Below are 16,762 nucleotides of genomic sequence, written 5' to 3'. Positions count from 1 at the left end.
CTGCTCAGAAACTGACTTTCTTGTTGATGCATCCTGTCTCGAGTCACATGTTTGTTAAACTCCGAATGTCACACTGAATCTTCTTAAGGGGATGCCCAGTACATTTTTATAGTGAAATCCTTTGCTTATCTGTCTCAATATGTCTCTCCTATATTGTGCAGTTGATTTAATAACAATAGCATTGCCTCTATCCGTAGGCTTAGTGCATTTTGTTCTTTTTTCGTAATATTATACCTAGTGAAACGTTCTTGATTTTTTCACATATTTATCTATTTTAATACCCTGTTCGCGAAGGCCGAAACCTTAAAAGGCATTAGGGACGATGGGTGGTAAAAAACAGGCGGATGCATAAGACAAGGCTTGCTCTCATCACTTTGAGATGTAACACCCTTAAAAAATAAAATACAAGTAGGCATATTCAATAAAAGAACTGATACAACGCCTTCCTAAGATTGTGAAAATCGAGTCTATTAGTATTAATAAAATCCATTCCTCTTCTCAGTACACTCTCTTCCTCCATGAATAAACTATACCCTGGGATATTGTGTATGGGGAATACCGTAGTCTAGGTATGTGAAAACAAACAAGGCGTCCAGGAAGACTATTGCACAAGTATTCAAAAGGGAACCTTAGACCACAAATTCTAGAGTTCTCTAGCAATATTCAGCTTAGTTTGAAATATTCTCATGCACAAGACAGTTGAACTCAAATATTCATGTCTTGAAATGGAGAACACATATTTGAAATACACAATATTATACAGAACTCATTTTCCACAGTGTCATACAAAACTCGTATTGACATAAAAACACAGCACATTTGTGAACAAACGATAACAATGGTAGTTCGTGTGCAAAATTACTACAACCCCCAACCTTGCTACGTGCGCACTATGCATTTCCAAATTGAGAATGTAGAGCTGCATACAATAAAGCGTTTATATTTCAATCACCTCCATTTGTGTTTCTAGAATCAGAAGCAACGTAGGATTTATTTTTACCAGTTACTGACAAAGATGCTGTGTACACAAGAGTTTGTAAGGTCAGAAAACGTTACCTTTGCATCCAGTCAGTCGATTCCAGTGGCCCTGATAGCAGTTATAGCCTGACGAATCATGCAATATGTTAATGCGTCGCCGCATTTAGAATGTATAACTACACACGCCAGAGCGCTCATATTTCAATTGTTTCAATCTGTGTTTGTAGAAATGGGAGCGATGGAGGATTTACATTCATTATTGACTGACAAAAACCCTGTTTGCATGAGAGTCCGACAGGTAGGAAAATGCCTCCATTGGGAAACAACCTTTACAACGCAACTTTTACCACGTAGTGCCTTTACGACGCAACTTTTACAACGCAAGCATTGCGCTGGGGGGCGCTCTAGGATAGGGAATAGGTTTAATTTACTGTCCAACACCTTCCCTATTATCCACGGGGACTGGAGTTGGAATAGTAAATGAAACTATTCACTATCCAGCGCCCCAAAACACTATGCGTTGTAATGGTATGCGTTGTAAAAACCGCATTGTAAAAGCATGCGATGTAAAAGCATGCGTTGTAATATCATACATCCGCCTCCTTTGCATCCAGTCAGTTGATTCCTGTGGCCTTGACACTAGATATAGTCCGACAGATTGTTCTTGATTTCTTTGATGCATTGTAGCCTTCCACATTGAGAGGAATAAGAATAAGCATTCTTCATAACCAGGGGACTCATTCTACGATGCTTTTCAGGTATATAAAAATATCAATTGGCCCTGCATATTTGATGTAGTTTTGAAAAAGGGTGGGTCAGCCATCATATCACATTATTCTTATTTGCTGTTTTCTGTAGAGTCCACAACCAGGTCCAAATCCTGAGGAGAACCCCGAAATGACATGGGGTTGAAACGCATTGACGTTTGAGAATGGGGTATCCTTGATGGGGTGTGTCATGAGAAATTAGTTAATCGGTGCTTCCCCTTTTCAGGCAACACAGATATTATGTAACCCCCCTCTTCTCTATCACACGCAGGACAGTAGGCATGAGCCTGTTAATGAGCTAGTGTCCGCCCAGTGTTCAATTTGAAATTTAGGACTGGTCAAGTTTTTGTATGGTTGTATATGCACTTTTGTCGTAGTAATTTTGCACACAAATGTCATCTGTTATCGTTTGTTCACAAATGTGCCGTGTTTTTGTCAATACGAGTTTTGTATGACACTGGGGAAAATGAGTTTTGTATAATATTGTGTATTTCAAATATGTGTTCTCCATTTCAAGACATGTATAAATGAGTTCAACTGTCTAAGGTTCCCTTTTGAATACTTGTGAAATAGTCTTCCTGGACACCTTTTTTTTTTTAAACAGTATAGTGGTCCAGTCCAGGCAGTTAAGGACCTTAGGGCATATTATCAAGGGGGTTTATCTCCGCTTTTTTGGCTTTAAAAGCCAAGAAAGCGGAGATAAAATTATTTCCCTATTACCTAGCTGTCGCTAACACCAGTTAGCGACAGCTAGTAGGAGATAGCGACCATCTTGGGCCCCACTTTGCATGTCAGTGATATTTATCACTAATGACATGCAAAGTGGGCGTGCCAAGATGTTAGCGACTGGAAACAGTCGCTAACATCGCTATCTCCTATTACCAACTTTTGGAGATATTCGCGCTAAGCGCAAATATCTCCAAAAGCTAACACCTGCCCCTGAGCAGTTCTTAGCCATGTTATCCAATGGGAGGTGGATAACATGGCTAAGAGCATTAGCTGGATAATGCATGAATATCGCTGACTTTTCAGCGATATTCATGCATTGCGGCCGTTTTTTATCGCATTTGCGATAAACCTTGGTAATACCAAGGTTTATCTGCGGTAAAAATCGCCGCAGCTTAGCGGTAAAATTTTCTCTCTAACCAAGCAATAGCGATAATTATCGCTATTGCTTGGTAATATGCCCCCCAAACCTTGCTTGTTTATACTGTAGTCTGGGTATGGTCAGTGTTCAGTGCATGTCTGATTTCTCGCTTATCTCTCCCCTGGTTCATATTGGCCACACCACCATCCTTATCCCCTGCCTTGCCACTCAGGAGACCCTTGTCGGTTGTGGATTGTACCCTAAAAAAGTCTGTTGTTTAATGCAAAGGTGGCCTGGGCTAGAGTGGCTTGTACTCGGTTCATCAGTGTTGTCTGAGCTTATTGAGGACTCAGAAAATGTTGCCTCTTTCTGAGCAATTCTTGTCTTATTCATGTCTCTATTACCACTATATGGTTGGTAAAAATCTTCTATAAAGTAGTGGTATACAGATTTTATTGAAATTGGCAACTTTCTTTCTCAATTTTTCTACCTTCTTACTGAAATTGATTGAATGAAACACCTCCATGGTTTTCTGTAAGGAGTCTAAAAAGCATTAGTATATTCTACAGTGTCCCTTTCCCTAATCTTATTTTCCAATTCTTTAATCTGTTATTTAATAATCTCTAATCCTGCAAGTGCTGTATCAAACCCCAGCACATCCCAGTACCAGGAATAATTAATAGCAATAATGTAAACGTTGTTTTTAAATTTTCAGTTGTGAGTGAAAATAATGGGAATATTTTTGACGTGTAATCCCAATGGGATAATGTCAGTTTTATCAAATATGCTGTTACAGTTTGCCATGAAGTTCATTCCTTAATGCCTTTTTCTTCATTTTCTCTAAATGATCTAAATCAGATTTAGCAGTGTTATGCACAATAGTCTACGTGATACCCAACAATGGTAGACTTTCATAGTCCTAGTGATGCATTATTCTGTGCATGATAACGTCTCCTTGGCCATCCCAAAGTGACTATCGAAGAAAACTCTTTTCAAGGTAATCTACAATTCCAATGTAAGTACTTGCAAGCCCAGGGGATGCTCAAAGTCAAATTATCAACAAAGAAGGACAGACCCTTTAACCCAGAACAGAATCTTGGTCAATTCACTGAACAAACTCAATGGTTCCGTGGGTAACACTTCAGACCAAAATCTACGATGCTCACTATACAAAAACACGGTTGATAAAATAGTACGTCAAATTAATCAAATGAAGACAACAAAGGCCCAAAATAGTCTTTCAATGTGATATGTACCATAACAGCATTTACATAACCACGTACGACAATCAATGTAAACAACAAATGGTGCAACAGGTTCAGGATGCGAAACCCAAAAAATGTATTGACATATATACAAAAATACACATCCTAGTCACACGGTATATCCACATCATATGTTAGATTGACAGTGGATGAATCCACATAAAATGACAATGTCTCGAAGGAATCCCCATGATGATGTTAATGTTTCGACCATAAAGGAACCAATCCATGGGTCACTTCAGGACAGCACCATTCAATAATTGACCTACAAACAAAAAATTGGGCCTTTAATACAGTAATCGTGTTCTACATGTGCGAAACATCTAGAAATAAATTCATACCTTGGACAAAAAAGACTGACCCCCTAGCCTCCTAAGTGAACATGTGGAAAAAATCCAACTGTCCACCTAGGAACATAGAATGCACAGATGTCTTTTAGGAGCAGAAAACCACCAGTGGGCTGAATATGTGCATGGTGTAACCCTGACTGTCACATACGTACAACACCCAATCAGGATATGTGAAGCGCTGAGAAGGGCACTCATACGAATATATGTTAAGTGCTCACAGCCTATATGGAGGGCACAAGGAAATTTTATATATTCCAGCCACACTGATGATGAATATAAAAACATCACTATCACACAATGGAATTCTATATATTCCAGCCATACTGATGATGAATGTCAGGTTCAAGAGGGGCGAGAACCGGTCGCTCATGGAACTACAATTCCCGAGCCAACCGCCCGCATACTGCAACTCCCATAGTGCCCAGCGCGGAGCATGCGCAGACCGCTGTACACATAAGGAGGACTCCCGCAATAACCCGGCATCGGATAAGCAGATACGCTCGAGGCTGCGTTTGGATCAAGGTGAGACGCGAGTGTCTCTGTGCATTGCTGGTTACCTGCTTGAGTGTCTGCGCGAAGGAGTTTTGTCAGGTGAATTCCGGAGTCAGTGAGCCTAGGATTACTTTGTTCGGCAGACGCACCATAGTCTGTAGATTGGGATTCTTGCACGTATCGTGATTCTAGCAGTCTTATGCTGTGGGCTACTTTCGAGTGGTATTTTCGGCCATTACTTGCACTGTGCCCTCCGTTGGAGAGTTGCCGGGACCGGCTCTCATGCGGAGGACGGTGAATCCTTGATTCTTTCCTCAAGCGCAAACTTAACTTATCTAAGGCGGAACTCGGGTGGCATTGTCGGCCACTTCTTAGCACAGTGCCCTCCGTTGGGGAGTAGCCGGGACCGGCACTCATGCGGAGGACAGTGAGAACAAGAACACCGTTCAGCATTGTCGGCTGAAGGAGGTTCCGTCCATTTAAAAGGCCTGGGGATTGGTTTGGTTACTTTATTTCACCTTGTTTGTTACGTAGGGTGGAGTTAACCCAGTAACATCCCTTAAGTTGAACTGCCATGCCCAAGACTATATATTCATTCCTTTTGGTGCCATCAATAAATCCTTGATAGCATTCTCCTGTGATCCAGCGAATTTATTGTTGTTTCTATGAATCGTGGTCTTTCCTAGACGTCATCCGATCCTGAGGTCTGTCAGGGATTGCAATGAATATAATAAGATCACTATCACAACGAAAATCAAAGTCCTCGATCCTCGCATTAACATTCAGACAAAATGCACAAACCATTCAAGCATTCTGATTGTCATACGTGGTTTTATAAATGCTTTGATATTACATATCATCTTGAAGGAATATTTTAAGCCCTTGTGGTTTTCATTTAACTAATTTGACATACAATCATATCTACTGTGGAATTTGTATTATGAGTGTAATAGATTTTGGTCTGAGGTGTTGCCCACAGAAACATTGTGTTTGTCCAATGAATTGACCCAGGTTCCGTTCTGGTTATAAGGCTCTGCCCTTATTTGTTGATATTTTGCACCATGTCCAAAGCATGGGTTTATATATAATCTTTCTTTATTCGGTTAATCACAGGGAAAACCATAAAAGATACAATCAACAAATTCAACAGTACACAGTAAAAAACATTTCGAATAACATTTAAGATATGATGATAACAAAGAAATACATTTGCTTTAAAAGTTTTAAAAGTTTTTCTTTCTCTAGTGCATGTTGCTAAAGGTTTTTTCTGTGATTCATAATAGATTTTAAAAAATTTAAGACTAGGTAGCAAATTTCTTCAGACTCCAATGATTGTAGTCGATAAAAGGCCGGTTGGCACTGTCTGAGGCCCCACCGCCTGCATATCGGGAGAATCCAACGTTTTCTGTGAGGGTGGTAGAACATACAGAACAGGACAGCGTGAATATTCGATTGAGTTGAAATCCCGTCGCAGGGGCATAGGGGCATGTTTTTTTCCCAAGCTTTGTTTGTGGGAAAAGCTACCAGTCTGTGAAAAAGATTCAATCTGAACCTAGTCAGTAACATCCTCTCGTAAGTTTTACTCTGTAGGGTAAGGTAGGGTTGAATGCCAAAAGGTTTGCTGGATTATATTTGCATGAATTACTGAGGGTTTAGCAGCGTCAGTTGACAATCTTAATGCTTCCAGATGACGTAGAGCGAGTTCCGTGAGTTCCTTTTTTGGAAGGGAGACAATTGACTCTGGTTGGAGAAAGTAATTTTCAAGCCCAAGGTCTGTTAGAAAATTTTTAATGTACTGGAGCCACTTCAGTCTAGAGGCGAGGTCAAGTGACATTGTATCGGCCACTATCGACTGAGATAATGTATTCACGTCCGAAACCCAGATACGCCTCCACAGGAGCAAAGGCTGAATTTTAATAAGATCCTGAAGATACGGTAGTCCCAGTTCCATATGAGAGGCATAGATTGATGTGCCTTTCGGGGTCGCTAGGAGGAATCTTATGAATTCATTTTCAATTTTCTGCAAGGATTCGACGTTTGTGTGGCCCCAGACTCCTGCTCCGTAAAGAGCGATGGCCTGGCACTTGGCTTTGTAAATTCTCAGCAATTCTACTGGACGTCTCCTTCCCAGTTTTCGTGAGAAAGACTGCAAGGCCGCTGTAGAACGTTTAAAAAGATGACATCTGGAGTCCACCGCTGGTTTCCATGATAGCTTGTCGTCTATCATCACCCCCAGATATGGATATTGTGTTGTGGTCTCAAGGGGTTGCTTGTCTAGGAAGATGTTTTTTGTGCCTTTCTTCACCCCCCCCCGTGATCATTACAAATGTTTTTTTTACGTTCACCTTGAGATCCAGAGCGTTCATGAAGGAGGTGTATCTATTGAGTGAGAGCTGGAGTTCGCGCGGAGTTCGGGCCAAAATGACAGCGTCATCCGCGTAGAGGAGTGCTGGAATCGGTCTCTGTTTCATTTTTGGGAGGTACAACCATACAAAAACTTGACCAGTCCTAAATTTCAAATTGAACACTGGGCATGGGTTTATGGGAAGCCACTTCATCACCTAAGTATTGACCTGTGTGTGGCTGCATGATCACCAATACATCTGCCTGCGTGTTTCTGCATTTTTCACCAGCACATCATCCTGTGCATGGAAGCTTCGAAATCAGCGTATTGGCCTGTGAGTGCCACATTATTGCCACAAACTTGACCTGTGCATGGGTTTATCATTAACAGAACTAGCCCGTCCCGGACATTAATGTCCAGCCCATACAGTGCCTCAAGTGTCAGAGATGAGTCGGGACTGCTGACTCTGCACATGACAGGCATGTGGCCTAGAGGCTGCTGCCGAGCAGAGCACAACAGAACTATAAGCTGATGCACCACCTCCCAGAAGATAGAAGGGAGGAAGCATGCTTTGGAAAAAGCTGGACAGCTGCCTTGAGGAAATCAAAACTGAGCCATAAGACACTAAAAGGCATATTTACAATGTAGTTGTGTCGCTCTTCCACCATGTAACATGGTGGAAGGGTGACCCAAGCTCAAAATGCGATTTATGTAGCCACTTCATAAATCTAAAGTAACCAAATGCTGCACTAACCGCTGCTTTGAATTACTCTTCCCTGGAAAGGTGTTCCATGGGTATTGTATGGTTGTTCCCACACAATTCTTATAAACCTTTATGCATTTTCCAGATTTACCATCACTGGTAGACCAGGGAATGTGTCAAAAAGATATCCCTTCTCAGGAGAGGCATAATGAGAAGAAATATCTTTATTTCTCCTTGCTACTTTCTCTTCTTAGGTGTGCTGCATTATTCAGCACACTTAAAAAGAGGACTATGCCTCTCAGGAATATGCCCCTTCCTGCACAAAAACAATCCTGCATGCAAAGCATGCACCCATGCACCATGGCGCAAGGGGGCCTGCATTTTCCTAGGTAGCCCATTGTGGTCCAGCACAGGGAAATGTGTTAACAAACAACAGGAGAAACCCGTAACCCCTGGGTGAATACAATATATACAACAATGTCTAAATGGGAGTCAATAAGGAAAGACAATTTTAGTAAATTAATTTCACAGAAACACACAGTCTTTTTTAGGATTCAGGTATTTGTATTAACCAAAAGAATATGAAGTGTATATTTTACAAAGAGTAAGAAGCAGCATCAACCACGTTTTAAGTAGTGTACTAGATGCAAAGTTGACACATTGTGCTCGGGAATAGGTGTTTTAAAAAGGAGCAAGTGAAACACGTAGAAAATGAAAATGAGCGCTGTCTTTGGGAATTATTTAGTACAAATATTATGCATGAACATTTACTTTATGATACAAGTGGTGAACGTGTGAGGGTATAATTAGTATTCCCAATTCAGCTGATACAAGTTGACAGAGTTTCGACCTTCATTACTTGAGGTCATCATCTAGACAAGAGAACATAAGCAAGAAGATTGCTGCCTTCAACTCCACCATATGGCACAATAATTTCATATGCATTAAGAACAAACCTGTTTACTGGAAAACTTGGAGAGATAGAGGTATACATTGGGTACATCAATTTTTTGAGAATGACACTTTCCTCACCTTTGCTAAGGCATCCTCCCTTTTTCACCTGCCTACCTCATTTGTACATAAATGTTTACTTTTACGCTCAGCTATATTAGGCTCTTACTCACATTTTACCTCCTTGCCTGCCCCTTCTCCCCTACCAGACCACCCTTGGTCACGCATCCTGTGTAATTCACATAGGACGTCCACCCTATACACCTGTTTATTAATTCCATTTGCTACAAGAGCCAAAACAAAAATTGAGCTTTCTTGGGAAACTGATTTAGACACACACTGGCCCATTTCGGTCTGGGATAAGATTTGGGTGAAGCTTAGAAAGTCCTCCAGAGCAGCTAGCGCTATACAAACACTTTTCTTTATCTATAATAGACTACTATTAACTCCAGTCTCCTTACATAGAATACATTCTGATTTTCCTGACAAATGTTGGTCTTGCTCATCTCCACAAGCTGATCTCCCTCACTTACTTTTTTCATGTCCACTTGTTATGAAATTTTGGAAATCGGTATGGTACCAAATTAACACTATTTTTTGACCTAACTTTCCTTTATCTTTTGCATACATATTTCTAGGTAGCCTCTCGACTAATTGGAACACAATACACTCACAAACGAAAATAGTTGATCTATTATTGGCTATTGCCTTTCAGCAAATCACAAAAAACTGGAAGGATACTTCTAAACTCTTGTACTTAGCTTGGTGGTATTTTGTTTGTCACAACCACAGACTTGACACGACATTTGTATATCCTGTACCTCTCAAACATAAAAGATTACTTTTGTGGTCTCCGATTACACAATTTCTTGATACTAATGCTAAACACTCTCATGTTCCGTTACCAAGTGCTCAAGAGGTTGCTCAACCCCCTTGATTTTTTCTGACCATTATGCTATATATTTGTCTCATTCTAATTTTACTCTAGTAATGCACTATTTGAGTTTTATCCCGTTCTCACTCTTTTTATATTCTCTTTTTTTTATTTTATTTTTCCAGCCATAATTATTTCTTTTCTTGTAAGAATATTTGCCTATATGCTATTATTGAAACATTTAATTTTGGATTGCGATGTTTTGTTATACGATGTTATATCTTGTTATATTTACAATAAACTTATTTTTTTAAACTTAAAAAAAAAGAAGATTGCTGCCTGAAAGGAATCCAATGCATGTTGGAGAGACTGATGGGACAGAATCTTTAAATGTTGGGCCAGTACCGCTGGTCACCAGGGAGGAGATAATGGAACCACAGAAAGTACTTTGAAAATATGGCCTAGACACACGGGAACCCTTGTTCCTGAGGCCAAAGGTACAACTTTTGAACAAATCAAAAGGGGCTTGTCTGATTTAGGTCAGTTCTGCACTTGATTAAACAAACCTAGCCCATTATGAAGGAATCAGTGTCTTCGGCCTGGGAAGTTTACTCAAGGCTAATCCTGAAGGAATCATGAAGAGCCGGGGAAAGGACGGGAATGCACTGTATTGTAATACATGCAACACATTCCTGCCCTATCCCTGTAATGCAGCGCATCAAAGTGATTTGCTGTGCGTTGCATTACAGTTTCATAAATATGCCCCTCAGTGCTAGACCATCAAGTAGTGAGAACTGAATCTGAGCTCTAATCTTTTTAATAACTCTTAGGGAAGGGACAACCTGAGATCTGAGGGGGAACCTGGGGTGATAACAGATAGAGATACAGCACTGCATAAGAGCCTCACTTCGTTGTATTTGGTTGTATTAGCGTGTAATATTACATTTTAGTGTGCATTAAAGTACTTACTTTTAACGGTAACCACTGTTTTAGACAATCATTTATTGTACTGTTGTGTGATGGCTGAGCTCTGAGCACAAGCACTGCCACACTACCTCCCTGAGAAACCTGTAACTGCTCTCCATTAAAACAGAAGCACTACAGCGGGTTTGTAACCTTCCCAGAGTCTATACCTGGGGACGACGCACTGAAATAGTTATGATAAATATTCAATACCATAAGAGGCACTATTTTAGTGAAGAAACTTGTCTACGTCGACTCAAAAAATTCCACATAGGATTCTCTGTGCTTTATTTATTTGTAATAATACTACTAGCATACATCAATAAAATGTCTGTCCATCTTTATGCATTTTAATCATATGTGAACTCTGGCTCCACTTTAAAAAGACACAGTTTTGACATCAAGAACGCAGTTTTGGAGCTTAAAATGATATTTAGGGACTTGACTGAACCCGGAGACAAAATAAACAAAAAACATACCCTAATCTTCTCTAACATAACAGTCTTGTGAGACTAGAGATCCCTAGGATGAAGCAAGGCACACTTTTAGGGTGAGGAGCTAATGTTCCTGTGAAGATTTCCTCACCACTCGCCTGGACGTGTAGAAAATGTAACAGGGTTACATAGCCATAAGCCATTTCCTTTTAAGCAACTTTGGGCCAGATGTAGCAAGCCAAATTGCGATCGCAAATGCTGAAATTCTGCGAATTTCAGCGTTTGGATCGCAATCTAGCTTTGTGCTATGTAGGTAAGTTTAAACCTACTCGCAAAATAGGGAATCGCAAAAATTGTGATTCCATATTTTGAGCAAGCATTTAGAGAATCGCAATTTGTGATTCTCTAAATGCTGGGCAAGAAGGCATCACAAATTGCGATATTGCCTTAAGGAATCGTAAATTATCACCAACTTCAAGTTGGTGATAATTTGCGATTTCCTTTAAAAAAGCACTTTTTTGCTATTTTTAAAGCGCCAGGTGGCACACATGCACAATGCAGGGATGCAACAGGGTGTCCTTCTAGAACCCTTGCACCCTTGAAATTGCACGCGCAATTTGCAAGTACCTACTGGGTACTCGCAAATTGCGCAAACAATTTTCATTCATTCCTTTGAGCCTCTTGGCCCATTGGAATGAATGAGAAGCCATTCCTTATTTGCGACTCGCATTTTACTTGTTGCAAATAAGGAATATGTAGGAATCACAAAAATTATTGCGATTCCCACCTACATAGCATTTTGCGAGTCCTTAATAGCGATTCCCTAAAAATCGCTATTAAGGACTCGCAAAATTGCTTTTACCTACATCTGGCCCTTTGACATGTGAAATATGCAGGTACATGCATCAACGTAGACTTTTGCGATTCCTTAATTGCAATTGTTAAGGAATCGCAATTAAGGAACTGCAAAAGCCTATGCATGTAGAAATCTAAACATTCCTTAAATGTGACTCGCAAAGCGTGAGTCGCAATTAAGGAATGTCTTCCCATTCATTCCTAGGAATGAATGGGAAGTGCATTTGCAACTTGTGAGTACCCAATAGGTACTTGCAAATTGTGCATGCAAATTCATGGGTGCAAGGGTATCAAAGACGACACCCTGTTACTCCCCTGAAATCTTCATATGAGTACATCTTGCTGTGTAAAATGGAACTTTGAAAAATGCACTTTAGTGCACTTTTCAAAGTTTTTGCAAACTAACATCAAGTACAAATTGATGGTAATTTGCTACCCATATTAGCAAAATCGTTAATTTACTTTAATGCATTGCATTTAAAGAATCTCAATTTGCGGTTTCTTAAATGCAATCGCAATTTAAGTAATCGCAATTTAGAGATTACTTAAATTGCGATTTTTGCATTTGATATGATGCATCCCAAATCCAAAAATACCGGTCGCAATGGGGCAGATTCTGAGAATCTGCCCGTTTGCGACCGGTTTTACTTTTGACGCATGTGCCCGGTGGTGCTTGTTTTTCATATCGCACATTGAGCATCACTGTCCCTCTTTGTGCTATGATATATCATGATTTCAGATAGATAAATTTCCCATTTCATGTAGCCACTCACAAGTCATGCCTACAATACTTGTTTGCAGTCTCTGCACATTGTGTGACATACATAACATGACAATTATTCTAATTACATTATGATTACATAAACGCATTGTTATTATCTTTTATTTTGTTTGCCCTGTTTGGTTCAACATTGTTGGAATATGCCTGCATCAATGTACAAAGATAACATCAAACAAGTAAACCATAATATAGCAATATCTAAATTGTTTCTGCTATTTTACATTGTAGGATGGATTTATTGACTTTTTGGAATTTATCGCGGCCATAAATTTGTTTCTCCGTGGAAAAATAGACCAGAAACTAAAGTGGTATTTTAAGCTGTATGACGCAGATGGGAATGGAACAATTGACAAACAAGAGCTTCTAAGTATAATTACAGTAAGTAGAACAACGTTATTCATAGTTAAAGAGAATCATGTATTTATTGTGGTCTGTTTCAGGAGTAATTTACTTTCGAATAGCTATAAGAAGGTTAAAACAAACAGATCAGAACAGAAATGGACAGTAGCTGGCACACAACGCATTCAGCAAATGTGAATGTGAATGTCCATTTTGTAAGAATAGTTCACGGCTTTCATGTATGTGAGCATGTGGGCAATTTTTAAGCGTGAACCCACTTGTGGGAAACAAGCACTGTATAGAGATAGAGGTCAAACGTATGATAAAAAGAATGCCAGCAAAGAGAGGGCTGCAGTAGGTAATAATTAATGAGGAACTTTCATGTTTTTAGAGGTAGTGTTGTATGAAGAGTTTGGGTTTCAGCTCTTTTTTTGAATTGGAGAATGGTTGGTGCATTTCTGACTGTTACAGAGATATTGTTCCGATCCTGGTGGTGCAGATGGCGAAAGGCTGCTTCCTTGTTTTCCTTTCTTTGCTTTTTCTCCCCAGTTTGGCTGTCTGCTGTCTTTGCTTTGGGTGTGAGATGATCCACAGGAGATGTGTAGGGATATCTGCATGCCTAGTTAGATCCTGATATCGAGTTTGACAGATGGGTTTCTCTGTCACGAATGTGACGAACATTCAGTCTGTCTTATTATAAGTCCATTATATCCTATGTTACTTCAAAGAAAGTACCCACCAAAGTCTAAACTAGGTCCTTAATTGTCACTACAAACTGATGCAGTTAATTCTGACAGTAGAAGATAAAAGTACTTTACTGCTGAAGTAACAACAAGGATCCTTGGTAACTCATTACAGCCATTATTGCTTGTGTGTCCTTCATTTTAAATAGTGGCTTTAAACACATGGTGGACTTCACCTAAATAATTATATTACCAGCATGAAGCACGTGTTGGTGTGACATGGTGTAGTATGAAAGGTGTAGTATGCTAGGGATGGTGATATTGTCAGTTCAGAGGTATAGGCAGACTATAGTGTATGGTTGAAAAGGGTGTGATAAAAAAGTTGAGGTGGTGACCTTGATAGTGGTTAAACCTTTTCCCTGGTTGTATCATGATGCCTCAAGTGATGATGCTGAGAAGGGTGTCTTATTTGTTGGGCCTCTGTTAGGGAGGTTAAAGTCTCTAAGGATTGTAGTATGGGGTGTTTAATAGGAGAGGTCAAGAGGAGGTCAGAATTACATTTATTAAGTTATTGATCTGACATTGGGAGGTGAAGAAGAAGTGAAACATAGTCACCTGAATTGCAGAATGGGAAGTGACACGTAAGATGTAAATGGATTTAAGTTTGCTTGTTTCCAGTGAGAATTTGTGTTTGACAGCAAGGCCTTTCCTGTTTAGTGTTAAATTGTCTGCATACCTAGTCAGTGCAAATGTATACAGGTAATACAGTCAGTAGAAAATGAATATAATCTATTGCTGAGTTGGGAGCAGGTTTCCAAACCTTTTTCAGATGCTAGATAAAGAGGTGAATCAAAAACAGCAATTTGTTTACCACAATTTTGTCATTTGTCTTAGCGGTAGACTATTTTTCCTAATTTTTGTGCTTTTAACCTACAAATGCTATACAGTCCTGAAAAGTAGACACAATTCTAAATAGAGCAAAGGGGCATTTTCTAGATCCCGCAAGGTTTTACTAAAGTAAATGACTGTTGAATTAAAGAATATGAAAAATGAGGATGACATTTTTTTTCTAGGTTCTCCAAGAAGCCAAAGTACCCAGAACCAACAACTGAGCTGCATGTTACAATGGTTTTAAATTGTGTACTTTGTGAAGAGCAATTCATATGCTAAAATAAAAATGTGAAAATGTGTATGAAGGAAGCGTGTGCTTTTCTGAAATGTATGCCAGATGCTGAGTTTAGGAGCATTGGCTATTTGTGCATTTCTGATTTTGTGGGTACCCATACTAGCATGTGAATCAGATGGCATCTTGTAAAACGCCTTCTTTCTCACACACTGGCTTATATTGGAATGGCACAAATGCAAAGATATCCAATTGACACTAACGAATGTTCTACTATTCTGTGTTCCCACATACCTGTTGATACACCTGGTACCCCACTTGTGAGTGCAACACAATACACCCCAAAACACAACCTGGAGGCATCTTATTTTACCCAGCAGAATACATACTGCTTTTACAATGTGGGTATCTGTTTATTAGCCCTTAGCTCAGCCACCACCCAGGAAAGCTAACATGCTCAGACATTTATGAAAACTAGACTCCGGGGGGCTGTCCAAGGTGGTGTCACTTCTGTGATTCTAGTGGGGCGTTTGTAACCAGAAGGCCTTGCAAACCTCAGGCAGTGCCTAAAAACACCCATTTTCTTCACATTACTGTGAGGAAAGTTCTGGAATCTGCAGGAATCCACATATTTTCCACCACCCAACATTCTTCCACGTCTCATGATAAAAATGGAGCCTTACCTGTGTGATTGGGCCTTTTGACCATTATAGGAAAAGGTAAAAAAGTCACATGGACACATCAAATTTTTCCACGCCAAAACTTAACCTAGTCTGCAATGTTGGAGGATGTGGAATTTGTGCCCTAGCTCAGCTGCCGCCCAGGGAACCTATCAAACCAGAACTTTTCTGAGAACGTGCCAACCATCGGAGTCAGTGGTGGCATGACTTTAATGGATCTCACCTGTTTTTGTTTAACCCAGAAGCATTTGCAAACATAAAAAATTGGCAAACAATCACATATTTTCCTAATTTTTGTGGTATGGAAAGTTCTGAAATCTCAAAGGAAGCAAAGAATTTCACACACAAAGTGTTCCCCAAAATCTCCCAATACCAATGGTGACTCACTTGTATGAAGGGACCTAGCTCTGCAACAGGAAAACATCCCAAAACATTACATTTGTACTTTTACTTTCTCCATTGAAAACCAACACTTTTTTGCTACCTGGTTAGCTGAGGATTGTGGGCTCTTGCTCAGCCGGTACCTAGGGATTCCCCAAATCTGCACATTTCTGAAATCTAGAAACACGGGAAAGTGCAGGGTGGCGTGACCGGCATAGCTTCCACTGGGTTATTTTACCCAGGACAACTTGCAAACCTCAAACCTTGGCTTAAAGCACATATTTTCCCAACATTTCTGTGATGGAAAGCTTCGGAATATGTCAGTAGCCAACATTTTCCTACCACTCAGTGTTCCCCCCAAGTCTCCAGATAAAAATGGTACATCACTTGTGTCGGTGTGCTTAGCACCCGCTACAGGAATGGGCTCAAAGCTCAACATAGACATTTCAAATTTTTTCTATGAAAACCAATCTTAATTGGCAATTTGGTTACCTGTTGACTTTGGGACCAAGCTCACCCGAAATCTAGAGAAACCTACCAAATCTGCACAGATGATGGTGAGACTTGCATGGCTTTCATCAGGTACTTTTACCCAGAAACCCTTGCAAACTTTAAACTATGAATGTTTCTCGAAGTCAAAGTCAAACAATGTCTCCCTAATAAAATTATTTAAAACACATTTTCAACATTGATATAGATACACCATGTCAAT

The 16,762-nt window shown here is 39.9% G+C and overlaps 1 protein-coding gene across 1 annotated transcript in view; it reads left to right on the top strand.

Annotated features, from left to right (window-relative positions):
* The window catches only part of GUCA1C (guanylate cyclase activator 1C), a 485,830-nt gene that overhangs the window by 206,820 nt on the left and 262,248 nt on the right, over positions 1–16,762 (top strand). The window contains exon 2 of the mRNA XM_078656103.1: positions 13,073–13,222. Within this exon, the coding sequence (XP_078512229.1) occupies positions 13,073–13,222 (150 nt within the window). The remainder of the gene's footprint in view (positions 1–13,072; positions 13,223–16,762) is intronic.

This window comes from Lissotriton helveticus, chromosome 8 (genome assembly GCF_964261635.1).
Source record: "Lissotriton helveticus chromosome 8, aLisHel1.1, whole genome shotgun sequence".
Taxonomy (NCBI): domain Eukaryota; kingdom Metazoa; phylum Chordata; class Amphibia; order Caudata; family Salamandridae; genus Lissotriton; species Lissotriton helveticus.
The sequence above is the reverse complement of the archived record's forward strand: the minus strand, read 5'-3'. Positions and strand labels throughout refer to the sequence as shown.